Below are 14,022 nucleotides of genomic sequence, written 5' to 3' on the forward strand. Positions count from 1 at the left end.
GCAGTGCCCAGGTGGGAACTGGAGCCAGTGTTCAGGTGCTGCTGGGCAGGACACAGACAGCAAGCAGATGTTGTACAGCCATGCTGGGCACAGCTTCTACCTCCTGGCAGCCTCAGGGCACACAGCGGTGGTGGAAGATGCGGCTCATGCCTGGCCTCCCAATTACAAAGTAACCTGCACACAGAAAAACCAGGTTTGCAAGCCTGAGGAGGGCATAACCCATCATCTTTAACGTGCTGTAGAGACTGGAGCAGTTCTGGGCACTTCCAAAACCCAGCTGCAGCTATCTGAGACAACCTGCACAAACAAGAAAGTCACATGTATAGATGGCTCCAGGCCTAGGGAGCTGCTGAGCAGACACATTTCACATGTCAGTTGTGGAACCGGAGCTTCTTACTGTATCTATTTTCATTAAAATAATAATTTTATGAGTCGAGGGTTCTTTTTATCTTGCAGCTGGTGGCCGTATTAGTGGAAGGTAAGATTTATGATCCAGTCACTGGGAAACACAAACTGGGTTAGACAGATTAAGTGCACGGCTATTTGGCCTAGATTCTGCCAGATGTAAATCCACTGAAATGACTACACAAATTGCACAGTCTGTGCCCTTCGATTTTCCCTAACTTAATGCTTTACTAAAATCAAATAAATAAAAGACATATTAAACATGTTCAGTAAAAGAACTGCTGTACTTCGAATGTATAAAATGCCCATTATACCTAACCTACACTTGAGTGTAAAATGTTTTTATGTAACAAAACCAATCCAGATCTTTTAAACACACAAACACTGACCAGTGTCAATGTGAAAACAGCCTAATTTTGCATCAACCTGCAGCAAAAGACTGCATATGAAGAAAAAAGATAATTTTTTTTCCTTAATATTTTTTTAACTTCTTTCTACTTAGTTACAGAGTGTAAGCGAGACCCACTTGGAGCCTTGTGAATCATGCCAATTTGGCCAAGAGCTGGGATCAAAATAATCTTTGGCTGAGCAGAAGGAAGCAAAGAACAAGCAGGGCAAGGTACATATTCCCCTGACCCCCTAGCCTGACCCATGCAGCTGTCTAGTTGTCCTCAACATTTATTATTTCTTCTGGAATGACTAAGCAAAGGGCAGAAAAGTGAGAACTCAGTACAAATTCTAATAAAGATTCAGGATTTCTCATTTTATTGCATTCGTTGTCTAACAACAATAATACTCATTGGCAAGAAATTTATTTACACTAACAAATTAACTTTAAACCACAAGGCTTTGTTGTTGTATTTCAACTGTAAGAAAACAAAGGGCCACCTTGATGTTTTCTTTTGATGTCTCCCAATAACTAAATATTAAACAAAGTTATCTTAGGGAAAACTCAACAATCTAGAGAAGTTCATATCAACCAAGCACAAGAGAACAAGCTCAGACATGGCACTACTGTGTCCTTCATGCAGGTGATCAGACACCAAGATGTACAAACAAAAAGTTCAGGGTAACATGCATTTCGTATACATTTGACCTCTTTAAAAAAAAGAACAGAAAAAGAGAAAAATCTGAAGCACAACTATCTCTTTAACCATATAAAAAGAAACGATGTAAGAAGCCAATTGTTACAGTAAGCACAGTGCATTTTAGTCTTTTAGCTGCCTGGTCTTCTAGCAATATGTGTAACACTTGTCAGTGACCAGTGAGATACCGTGACTGGGAATATGACAGCTGTTGAGTGAATGTGTATGGGAAAGTATAGAGTCAGAAGATGTTCATTGTGCATTCTTCCAAATGGGCTGCTTACTCCTTTCGCCTGGTGCCCTGAGATCCCCCTTTCCTTCAGACACTTCTGGACAGGGCCCAAATCCACTTCCACTGGTGGCAGTGGCAAGGCTCCACTGGAAACCCACCAGGAGCCCCATGCTCCTGGGTTACCCGGGTTGGATCCCATCTCGTGAGCTGTGAGCCCTCCTCACCTCTGTGGCAGAAGAGACCTGCCCAACTCAGCAGGTTTCACAAACCCTGTAGCTTGTTCTTAACACAATCCACATTTCCCAGAGAAACAGGCAGCCCAGGGCACTACCACCAAACCTTCCTGTAAGATGTGCATTTTTTACATCATTACTCAATGCTAAAAGCAAAAGTACCAGTTGGTACAGCTGGTTAGTAACAGAAAGCGCATTTTATATTGAGGGTTTGGAGGGCTCAATGTCATGACTAAGGTATTACAGCTCTGACAAATCAGTTTCACAGGTACAGAAAAATGTCCAGTAAATTCCACAGGGAGGTTAACAAAAGGGACTGTGCCATCTGCAGATGACCCACACTCCATTCTAGTGAGAGGGCAAGTCTCCTTGGATTTCACCTGTCATCCTGCTCAGAGACGAACTGCTGAAAGCGCTCCAATAAAGTTGGGGTTAAAACCACAAAAACCCGTGTTTCCTTGCTAGAATACTGATATCCAACTACATGATGATCCTCTTCCACACTACTGTAGAACAGTATTCTGCACTGTGTGCAAGAGTGGCATTTCTTTCTCTTTCTTCTCTTGGAAGTGGAACACAACTAATTCTCAAGAATGACACTGCCCACCTCTTATCAGTCCATGGGCCAGGAGGTGAAGGTGTAGCAGCGCAGGAGGACAGGAGGGTTTGATGGAAGCAATAAAGTATGAGGAACCCTGATCTCAAGTGTCAAGCACCTTTGAATGTCAATGACAGCTAAGGGCTGGCAAGTTTTAGAGGAAAGCTGCTCAGTAATCCTAGTAAAAGCTCAATTCCTGTGGTATCCCTGCAGCAGACTACAGTCATAGCAAAGGAATGCCATTCCAAAAAAATTTTGAGAAGCTGAAGAAATACAGAAGTATTTGTATACACTGAAATACAAACATCTAACTCATTCAGCTTTTTATTACTGGCTTCTGTTCCGCTGTGCAATTCTAACCCATGATCTTGAACAGGCTCCACTCCTAGCAGTCCCCCACCAGGACCTGCTGAGGGTGGCAGGTGAAATGCAGGCAAGTCCCAGTGCATTGCAGTGAGGGGTACAGCTCCTCCCTCACCCCCCAGCCCTGGTCTCCTTGGGCAGGCTGAAACCCAACAGGGACTTGCAACTGGAAGCTGCATGGGTGCAGCAACCCACCTGTGAAGAAATGGGAAGATATAAGCTGGAAGTGATTAATGTCAGTATGTTTGGCTGACTTGAACAGAACAAGGAGCCACTGCTCTCCTCACAATCTCAGTATGAGCACTAGGGGTTTCAGGACTAAAGTAACCTGTAGTCTTGTACATTTCATTTTCTATTTTTGAGACTTCCACTTTTTCCTAACTCTCCATTCCTCACCTTTTTAGAGGCTCTAGATATTCACAACTTGCAATACTGCAGCAATGAGCAGAACCAGAGTTTCCAGAACTGGCCTACCACCCTAACCAGGGAGAAAACTTGGGCCAGCCTGCTGCAGTCACCCAGGTGTGTGATGAGACAAGCACATGTCTTGAGGTATGGAAACACCACACTGCCTGCACAGCAGTTCTATGGTGGCCAGGCAAGTCAGCCTACTAAAACCAGCTTTAGCTCCACAAATAAACACTCAGTGTAGGCAACATGATGCCTGAATGAGCCAAACCATGAGAAAGGCTGTCCAGCCATTCAGAACAGTAAATTTGTTTCTTCTTGTTACATTTAGCCCCACATTAGTCTGACTTAGTACTGGTTTATCAGAAATTTAAGTTAAGAACAATGAGACATCCATGTTTTGTTTCTTATAAGTCATAATACAATACAAGGGGAAAAAAATTGCAACACAACTTTAAAGGTCCTATAGAACAGCAAGAAAGGTTTCAAACTGTGTTTCATGTCTGTTATCTGGTGACATTTCTACATTTCCCAAGATTGAGTTGCCATATTTCATAAAAGGAACCACATAAATCTTTTATCACAGAAAGGACAGCAAAACTCTTGTCATTGTTCCATCTCCTCAGTTTTCACATGTTGATCAAAATGCATTTCAGTGGTTTTAATTCAAATGTGAGCCACTAGGGTTTTTAAAGTTAAGATTTTTGTTGATGTTTTTAGTCTGAGAATAACAAAATATCATTATCACAAAGGAGTAAAAATCCCCCGAATGCTTAAAGGACTTAAGTTGAATTAGTTATTCTGCAGAGTAAAAACATGATTTACAAAGAGATTAACTAGGCACTGTTCTAAGAAGCAAGAATGAAAACTCAATATATAATGCCAAGCAGTCTGCTCTGGTTTCTAAATAAAAAAAGAACATAAAACAGAGACACCACCTTAGATTATTATATACAACCACTTAAACAATACTACAATGTAAACATAATTTAAAAAGAAAATCTTCATCTAATGCATTTATCAACATTGTATTTAAAATAGTAAATTTCCAGTTTCTTCCAGGTAACTTCTCTTACTCTAAGAATGCTAGTTTTATGAGGCTGTTAAACATTTGTAAAATTTTTCTCCTATGAATGAACACAGAAGGATTTACTGCAATGTGTAATTTTTGTTAGTAGGTGTATTTTGTTGCTGGTGGTTTATCTCAAGAAAAGTATCACAAGCCTTTAGAAATATCAGCAAGTATCTTTTATGGCAATTTCAATTTTAGATTTGAATAAAATATACATCAAAAACTTGTAGAAATTTGATTTGGAAGGAAAAATAAAGCTTATGCTAAGTAGATCTGTTGTGTATTAATTTTGAATGAACCAGGCTCTCTCAGTTTACAGACCATTTTACATGTCAAAGACATTATTAAGATCAAAAGAAATGTAGCTATTAACAGTGCCCCCTAAGTGTTCCAAATCTGAGCTTCCGAGAATTTTGCAGACAGAAATCTGAATGCCATAAAGTACAGAGCAGAAGAGAAGCCAAGCCAAACTGAAAGACAACTTTTCTTCAGAGGGATTTTCAATTCTAGGCTGGTGCATTTTTTAAGTTGAAGGTTCTAACTTTGCATCACCACCTTAAACAATTCCTGGGTTTGTGCAGCTAGATGCAGACTGCCACTTGCAGGCTGCACGAGTGGGAAGCAGCGTTTCTGCACCATGCACAGTTAGCTTTGGCTGTAGAGCAGTCAGCTCATGCCTGCAGCTCCTGTTGTGGAGATCTGCCCATTGTCCATTCTTTTGAAGCAATACTGTATAGTTCAGCTCACTGCTGTTGAGGCAGTGACACCATACACTGCTTCTGTCACAGTCAAAGCTACACACCAGGCTCCATCCATGGCCTCACACACCCCAGAAATCCCTGAAGTATGACCACTGCTAAGCCATCGAAACGTTCTACAGCCAAAGCCCAAAAATTCGTTTTGGTTGGGTATTCTTTAAATGTATCAATCAAAACAGTTAAAACACGGGAAACTTGGATTAAATAACCATCACATCCATGGCAGCATTGACCTTAACAGCAATGTACTGTATTTAATTTTAACCAGAATCACTCATCTTCCTCTTCTTAAAGTGCACTTCTGTAAAAACTGAAAATCTACAGCAGACTCAAGTTTGGTAACAGTTTCCAATACCAGCTTCAAAAGCACAGCACAAAGCTTATTCTCACAATGCTTACTGACTGAAGAACGAATTTGAAGATGTGGTGTTTTTCCTGGGGAAAAACCAACTTGAAACAAAATAAACCCAGTCTCCTGTACGAAACACATGAAAAACAAAGCGGAGTATGCTACAAGAAAGTTGCCTACACACTGAGAGCACAGTAAAATTTATACAGATTTATACGCTGTGCTCTAGTTAGAAATTCATCCTTGCTCAGATATCTAAAGGATAAATGTTATCCTCAGATTTCTGTGTAAACCCACATAACCAATTAAGGCTTTGCCTCCTTCCTGGATTGACTATTGTACAGTTAACAGAAAGAGTTTCACCTCCTGTCCTTGGCCCAGGCAGAATATTGACTCTCCTGTCTTTATCTCCAGTGTGTAAGAAGTCACTGTACAGTTTCCAGAGAAGTGTTGCTTAAAGGTACTGATGCAAGATGAAACTGACTCCAGCAGACTGAACTGAATATCCAAACATCGTAAAGAAGATGAACTTCCAGTTAGAAAGTTAAGTCAAATCCTATCAGACAGAGCACAACTCCTTTTACCCAGCTGAAGAAATGTCCCCCAACCACATTGACTGGCCATCCTATTCAGAAGAGGTGAAGCAGTGGACATGCTCCTCGGCATCATGCTGGTTACTGAAGTGACCAAACACACAGAGCTCAAAAGAGTAGTTTGGAAGGAAACACCACCACACAAAAATGAAATCTGTTAGCTGTCAACAAGAACAGAACAAACTGAGGGGCTGGGATTGTTTCACATGGCAACAGCAACGAGCGTGAACTGGATATGCGGGAAGAAAACGACACAATACGAATTTCCCTAGTCATTCTATGTACAGCCCCGTCTCTCTGTACACAATCGGGGGTGAGGAGCACAAGAAAGCTATCAGAGTGGATATGAGTTTCTCTTTTCTTGACATGCCTCCACTTGCCAAACACAGCAGCACTTCTGCTTATCACTGCTCATTAGTGCCCTCTGTTGCATCTGAGGAACACTTGTCTGTTTTCTTTGATCTCCTCTGCAGCTGCTCTTGCTCCTTCTTTCGAAGCTTTTCCCTTTGCTTTTCCATTTTCTCTTGAGCTTTGCGAGCCTTCTCCAAGGATGCTTTCATTTCCTTTAGCTTTCTTTTAATGATTGCTCTGTCCTGGGAAGATGTCATACCAAGCGCCTGAGGTGGGGAAAACAAAATTTAAAGAATTTCTTAAAGTTTAATCTATCGTGTTTTGTTTTCATATTCTAGTAATAATTCTCCTTAGAAGACTGTAACAACAAAGTGCATCTGTCACAAACTCAGATACGTCACTGATGTGCAAGTATTACACCTCATGCTTTCCACTTCTAGAATATTAAAGAATGAGACCTCATTGCCACCACCAATGTTGATTTCATTGATCAAATGAGACAAATAAACTATTTTATTGAATTTATCTAAATCCACATAGAACACGACTTCCAAATTCTCACTGCTATGTCTTAGTCAAAAGTTCACCTGCAGTCTTCAAAGACACTTATAGTTAGTGAAGTGCCACCAAAAATTCAGAAGGAAAACACCAAACTTGGACTTTTGGATCTACTGAGCTTCCTGCAACTCCATCCTGTATTTTTGACTGAAGCAGGCTCATATTTTATTACAAGAAACAATGCATACTTCATCCACCAAAACTGTATTTAGTTCTAACATATTACAACTGATGTCAGCTTATGCCTCCCATATCCTATCAATCCATTATTCCCTTGCTACTTCTGATACATGTCTGTCCACTGTCTTCTCAGAACTGCCCTTTGAAAAACAGAGCTGGATGAGAAATGTGGGCCTGCAAATACCACTTTCACACACTGCTGTATGATTTGCACATGCAAATGTGGGTACATTATATGCACCAAGAATTTTCACAAAGCAAATGCCTCGCTTTTCTGAAGCTTCTGAATCCAACTGCATATGGGAATTTCTTAAAGTGTTTGCTGTGGCTTTATACTTTCTGTTCACTATTCTGGCCTATCATGACTCCATGCACAAGGATTTGCTGCCTTCTGGATGAATTCTTACTGCCTTTGAGATGAAGTAAAGTGACAAAAAAATACTATAGTTCATCTTGAAGCCCAGTCAGTCAATTACCTTGAGCTTACTGCCATCCAGCTGAAGGAGATGCTCCCCATTAATGTTCTGGGCACTGAATTCAGAAACGTACTGTTCAAGGTTCAGGCTCATCAGCCAGTGGGAAACCTGCTGCACGCTCCACTCGTGAACAGCACGACTCTGACACTGGCTGTGCTTTGGAGACTGTCCATCGTCGAGGATCTGTGACAAAAATGTTCCACATTATTACTGAAGGGGAGCACAGAGCAGTGGCAACGTTGTTCTGCACAAACCACAGCATCAGAGCACAGGTATCTGGACTGTCTTTGCACTACAATAAAAACAATTTCACACTGCTATATTACACCTGTATCTCACCAGACACCTAAAAATGAGTACAAGGTAACCAAAAAGTCTTTTATCTATAGAATCACAGAAGGAAAAGGAACTGACATTCCTTTTAACCCAAGCAGGGACTGAAATAGCCAGGTGGCACAGTTGCCACGTATGCTCTCAATCCCTCACAAGATTTTTTACTTCAAATTAGCAGGTTTCTAAAGGATGCAATTAACTGCACATTCCACCTCCTGAGCTCATTCACAGATCTTTAATATTTGTTAAACTATTAAAAAAAACTGAGGGGAAAATAAAACTCTCAGAAAACCACTCTAGAGTTCAAAGTGATGATATCAAACAGCCAGTGAGACCGACACTGTCTATGGAAGAAGACTTACGAGATGACACAGAGGAGCGGTGTGGAACACAGTGATCCCACAGCCCTGGCCCTGCTCTCACCATGTTGTGCTGCCCTGGGTGAGAGCTCAAACCCCACCAAAAAGGGCAAGTGGGGTATCAACTGCTGGAGCAGACCCATGCCCCTGCTCTGCCACTTCACCCACGGGTAGGCCAGGGGGGCCTGAAACAAAAGCTGTTCTGTCCTGGCTGGAGTCAGCAAAGCAGCTGCTACAGGCTGCAGCAGCTGTCTGCTGTTGGAGCAGCTTTTACATTAGCTGAGATGATGCTGGGAGCTCTCTCAGCTTCTGGCTGTCCAGTTGTCAGGGCTGGACTCTATCTTTTTCTTCTTCTATTGCCAGCATGAGCTCAGCATAGCTGATGTCTGGTCTGGTAGATTTGCTTTGACACTGACCCTCCTCCTGCTTCCAGTACAGCACAAAAAGTGCAGTTTGCTGTGGCCTTGAAAACTCTCAACAACAAGGAGAGGGCAACTCAAGACAAGGCAAGAGGAGCCAGTGACATCTGTGTGCTCTGTGCCAACAAGGGTGTTTGCCACACAACACCACAAGACAAGAAATGTCACTCTGCAAAAGAGACAGTACATTGCCACATGACGGACACGCGATTCACCACAACAGCACACTAGTATCTCACCTCATCATCAATCATATCCAGGCTCTGAGTGAGGGAGCAACAAAGAAATGGGAAAGAAAAGCATTATAGAAATGAAATACCAAACATGTAACAGCATGTAAAAGTTCAGGCAACAGCAGCACTAAGATTTGCAAACAGATATGGCTACTTAAAACCAACAAGATTTCTTTAAAAAGAATTATTTCCAGGACCAAAGAGATTATGTTGAAAGCTCACCACACACATGATGTGGCAGCTAGATCTGACACTGCATCAGTGAAACCCCTTTGGAGTTCCTGGTCTTGATACCCTAAAACTGCTGGGAACCTCTCTGATGGCTCCAATTTCCAAAAGCAAAAGCTCCTTAACTAGAGGAGAACCAAGTGCAAGAACTGGGTTCCCTCCACCCTTCCATCTTTTCATCTTCTTTAAACGCTGATGGGGCTCCCAGGGAAGCCAGAGAGGAGGAGTGCTTGCAGCAATGCAGTGTGGAAGGCTGAGGAGCAGCACCAGCCTTCTCCCTGCCCAGGGTGGCTGGGGAGGTTTCCAGGGCAGCTCTTGCTGAACACACTGCCTCATCTGGAGACAGCAACTTGGCACACAGCAGAGGATGGAGAAAACACACTCATTTTTATGGACCTGCTCAGGCTTGGTATTTTAGAAGGAATAGAGAGCTGAACACGCAAAATGAAGGGATTTTCAAGCTTTTAATTCAGTACCACTCAGAACAGGACGTTGCCACAATCAAATACATAATATAGGGGGAATTAAACATGGTAAGATAATTAAACGTGTTATCAAGATATAAACTTGATACAAGCAACATTAATAAAGTGCAAGTGATAACTTCGCTGTTTTCAGTAATTCACAGCATATGCAGACCTCTCTGCTGTCTCCATTTGTTATAAATTCTTGCTCTTAATTACCTGCAATAAAAGCAACCTCAAAAGAATGGCTGGATTTGTAGACTTGCAGTTTGGCAAATACTGTTGCACAGACAAACTCTCATTCTTTAAACCCAAGTAAGCCATGCAGACAGTAATAAAAAACCTACCTATCATTAAAACAACAATAACAAAAAAAGGGTATAGAAGGTATTTTCAAGTTCCCCGTCTCTAGTAAAAACAATTTGGCTAAAATCTCACACGAAAAATCTGAAGTTCTTATGGAGTGTTTGTAAAGGAACAAATGCACAAGTTTCCTGCCTCCACAGGATGTGCTGTCAGCTACTGTCAAATCATACAGCCTCATCCATAACTGAGTTACAAATCTAGTATCTTAAGAAGATTATTTTCAATACATTATATTCAGCTCAAATATGTCACCAATTTACAGGGTTAGGAATGCCTTTTTACTTTAACATTGTATGAATAAACTCTGGTTTGGAGTGATTGACTTCAAATCCACTGTGCAAAGCAAGCACAAAGAATGCAGAGTGGATGAAGACACACACATTATAATCAATACACATACATTCAGGTACAGTAAAACACAATTACTGCATGTAGACGTCATTCTACCAGGGTAAAAACTGGGGAAGGTGAAGGTGCCTTACACCTCAACTACATTTACCAAACTGTACTGTATGTTTGGTGTATCAAACCTCTTTCAGGCCTAGTTCAGTGTATTTATATCTTATCTATGTCCATATGTACATATTTAGAACAAAATGTATTGGCACATATGAGGATATAGCATCTCTCAGGACACCAACTGCATTCCACCGCCCTATGACAGTACTGTAGGGCATTAAGCTGTGAACAAGAAAAATCTTAATTTAGAAACCAAGATTAATTTCCTTCTCCAATCCTACTGCCTAAAACCTTTCCTTTATTATTTGAGTAATCAAGCAAGATTCCATTAAAATTAAGGAAACTAATTCCCAAATTAAACAATTTCATCCGCATACCTCATCTGATGACAGTGCTAAGGAGTGTGAGAAGCCTGGTGTTTTAGGTTCTGCTCCTAAACCACTCAAATCAGCTGAACTTGTGCTGCTGGGACTGAAGTCATCATTGAATGTGAAATTCTGTGGAGAAAAAGAGGAGTAAGAATTAACAAATTATTGTTTAGGTGCATCTAAAAAGGAAATTTGCTTTCTGTCTTCCACGTTGGCATAGCTCAGGAGTGATTTCAATCATTTACCAAACCAATCACAATCCACATGAGGAAGTCTAAAGTTTTATAGTGTGACTATTTATAGAATGCACAGTATTTTTACCACTCTGTACTTCATGAGACACCTTTGCCAGCTTAATGCCTCAATGAATAACAAGTGTCTAAAAGCAATTTCCAGACTCTTAAGATGCTGGCTCTCATCCTGGAGCTAAATTACTGCTTCTGCAGGTTTATCACTAGCATTTACTGTCCTCCAAATACTCAGGCAAAGCGTAGCACAGGCAGTAGCACAAAGAATAGGACAGAGAATTAATGAACAGAGAGAAGTGAAAACTATTGAAAGAGCAAGGAGAATATCCTGCGAATCCACTTCTGAGTCCCAAATATTCTCCTTGAAAAGTGAAAGGATCTTCCCTCTTTGCCTACACCTTAAAAAAACTGAAGCTGAAAGTAAAAAATATCTTTGGACATTGAATATTATTTACTGAACTAATAACCATAAACCCCTGTTTTTTTCTTAACAACTCAGTGGAACACGTCACATCTTACAGCAAATAATAGCAAAAGCAGGCACATATTTTTCAGGAATACAACAAAACCACCATTAGAATAAGATAAAACTTAACAAGTATTTCACACGAGAGGGAGAGCAATGAAAAAAACAAAATATATAAAAGATTAAGAACATAATGATATTCCATTTAACTTGAATACACTCTTGACAATACAGAGACCTCTGCTCTCTAACATCGAAATTACTATTAAATCCAATTAATCTTTGAACTTCACTTTAGAAAGTGAAACAATAAAAACAACAGAAAAAAAGTTATTCTTTTATCTGCCCCCCTCAAGTATTTGACCTGTCTTTCCTGAAAACATGAAGACTTCCAAAAATATCAAGTGTTGGGCCTCTTAAGTTTTGCTGGAAATCCAACTAAATGTTGGTATCATGCTTTGCTTTGAAAGCCTCAATAGCACTACAGAAACTCTTAATTTAAGAGCCAGTGAACTCTACAGAGAATGTAAGAATATTTTTGTGATTATTTTTCTCTCACCTATGTTTAGAATTCCTGCTCTGTTTTTCCCAGCTCTTTATAGAGGAGAAGAAAATCTGAGCAGCTTCCTTAGCTACTTCCTTAGCCCACACAGCATTCTTAGGCCAGGAGTTCAACAGCTCTACCTCCTGTTGTGTGAAGAACATATTTTTCTTTTTTAAGTACTCTTATTTTTCTTCCACCTCTGTTTTGTGCACAATTCAGCTTTACAATAACTTTAAGCTTTTCAAATTTAATTTTCTACAGTAAAACCACAAGATAGCAAGGCCTGGTAATAATTAGGACAGCCCCCACAATCTCAACCTAATACTATCTAAAATGGTGTGCTTTTTCCTCCATTTGAAAACTATTTTTAAACAGTTTATAATAGTTTATAAATAGGATTTATGGACCTATGTTTTTCCCCTAAAAGAGAAGAGGTAAGCAAATAATTTCTGTCCAGAGATTTCACTGGTGGTCTTCTCTATCAGTCTGATTTGGACTACTGTAAGGCTTGTGTTGCTCTCCCTGCCAGGTAACACAAGAACAGCTATGACCTTGCACTGCCTAGTGCACAGCAGAAATAATGTATCACCAGCTTTTGGCAAGAAAAAAGTAAGAAATGCCTGTGGAAACTGCTATTATGAACATGCATTTGGTGGTAGAAGACAGAGAAATGAGATTTCTGATTCATGTTCCTACACAAAGTTGAGAACCATATCTGCTTCTTTTTACCAGACCAATATAAAAAAGCAACTGCTATAAGTCATAAGAAGTTACAGGCAAAAAAATATTTTCCAGAAGTGAAAACAAACATGAAAAAGCTAAGTATGTTATTATAAATAAGGGTTATTTAAGGAATCATCATGCTGAAACATTCATGCACATAGAAAGGAATCACACAGATGTATTAAATTGCAATAGTTCATATTTACAGTTCAAGCATCTTCATACAGAGAATTAAATCCAACATCCAGCATGCATGACAAACAGATTTCATTACTGGGGGAAAAAGGCAGATGACTGACAGCATACAGCATTTCTTTACTTGCAAACACCTCATTTGAACATGGGTATTCCCACTACCAGTCCTGAAAAATGAAGAAAAGATCTATAACTGAATACACAAATCTAGCATTTGTTCAGTGGATCCAAATGCTAATTTCCACTGGCACCACTTGCTTTTGTTACGGTACAGCACACCACAGTTAGTTTACTGGAATAATGCACATTAAGACAGAGTCCAAAAGGTAGAACAGGGAATGGTACAATGACAGCGATGTTCTGTTTGGATGGGCTGTTACCGTACAATGAACACCATGCACTGTTTATTGCAGTAGTCACATATTGGCCTGTTCTTTCTTCCAGAATCACCAGGCCAATTATGCTACTCAACACAGTGGGAATAAGGTAGTTTTTATTTTCTACCTTTGACCCTTTTTTAGCTGGGCTTAAATTTTCAGAGGAAGGTTCAGTTGAGCTGGTGGGCGACGGCAGGTTGCTGGAAGAATTGGATCCCTTGCCGCTCTCTCCATACCATGTGAATGGTACACAGTGTGGGAGAGAGGAGGATCGCTCTGCTAAAGATTTAGTGTTTGCTGACTTCTGCAGCATCTCTCTGACAGTCCTGTTTAGGAGAAAGGAGCAGGAATATGCATTAGATTATAAAAGAAGGAGACACAAAATGCCACAGAGGCAGTTAACTGTAAGAGTGACATTCCCTGTAGCTGTGACTAAAGAACAGAGTGGCATGCAGCTGGTAGGGGCATGCCTGAAATCTCTCTCTCAGCAAAGGAAAAAAAGCGTGTTCTTTTGATTCTTTTTCTAACTCAGGCTTTCTTAAGACAACATACACCCAGCAAATGGAGACAGATGCCAGC

At 40.5% G+C, this 14,022-nt stretch overlaps 1 protein-coding gene across 3 annotated transcripts in view; it reads right to left on the reverse strand.

Moving 5' to 3' along the window:
- Positions 1 to 1,141: 1,141 nt before the first annotated feature.
- Positions 1,142 to 14,022, reverse strand: part of PPP1R9A (protein phosphatase 1 regulatory subunit 9A) — a 135,651-nt gene continuing 122,770 nt past the window's right edge. For 2 of the 3 annotated variants that reach the window (XM_063412014.1, XM_063412004.1), the window contains exons 16-19: positions 13,571 to 13,769; positions 10,900 to 11,019; positions 7,662 to 7,844; positions 1,142 to 6,713 (exon numbers count right to left, since the gene is read on the reverse strand). In XM_063412014.1, coding sequence (XP_063268084.1) covers positions 6,501 to 6,713; positions 7,662 to 7,844; positions 10,900 to 11,019; positions 13,571 to 13,769 — 715 coding nt within the window. In that variant the 3' untranslated portion in view covers positions 1,142 to 6,500. The remainder of the gene's footprint in view (positions 6,714 to 7,661; positions 7,845 to 10,899; positions 11,020 to 13,570; positions 13,770 to 14,022) is intronic. The other variant, XM_063412024.1, reaches the window with a different exon arrangement.

Source organism: Prinia subflava, chromosome 1 (genome assembly GCF_021018805.1).
Source record: "Prinia subflava isolate CZ2003 ecotype Zambia chromosome 1, Cam_Psub_1.2, whole genome shotgun sequence".
NCBI classification, from domain to species: Eukaryota; Metazoa; Chordata; class Aves; order Passeriformes; family Cisticolidae; genus Prinia; species Prinia subflava.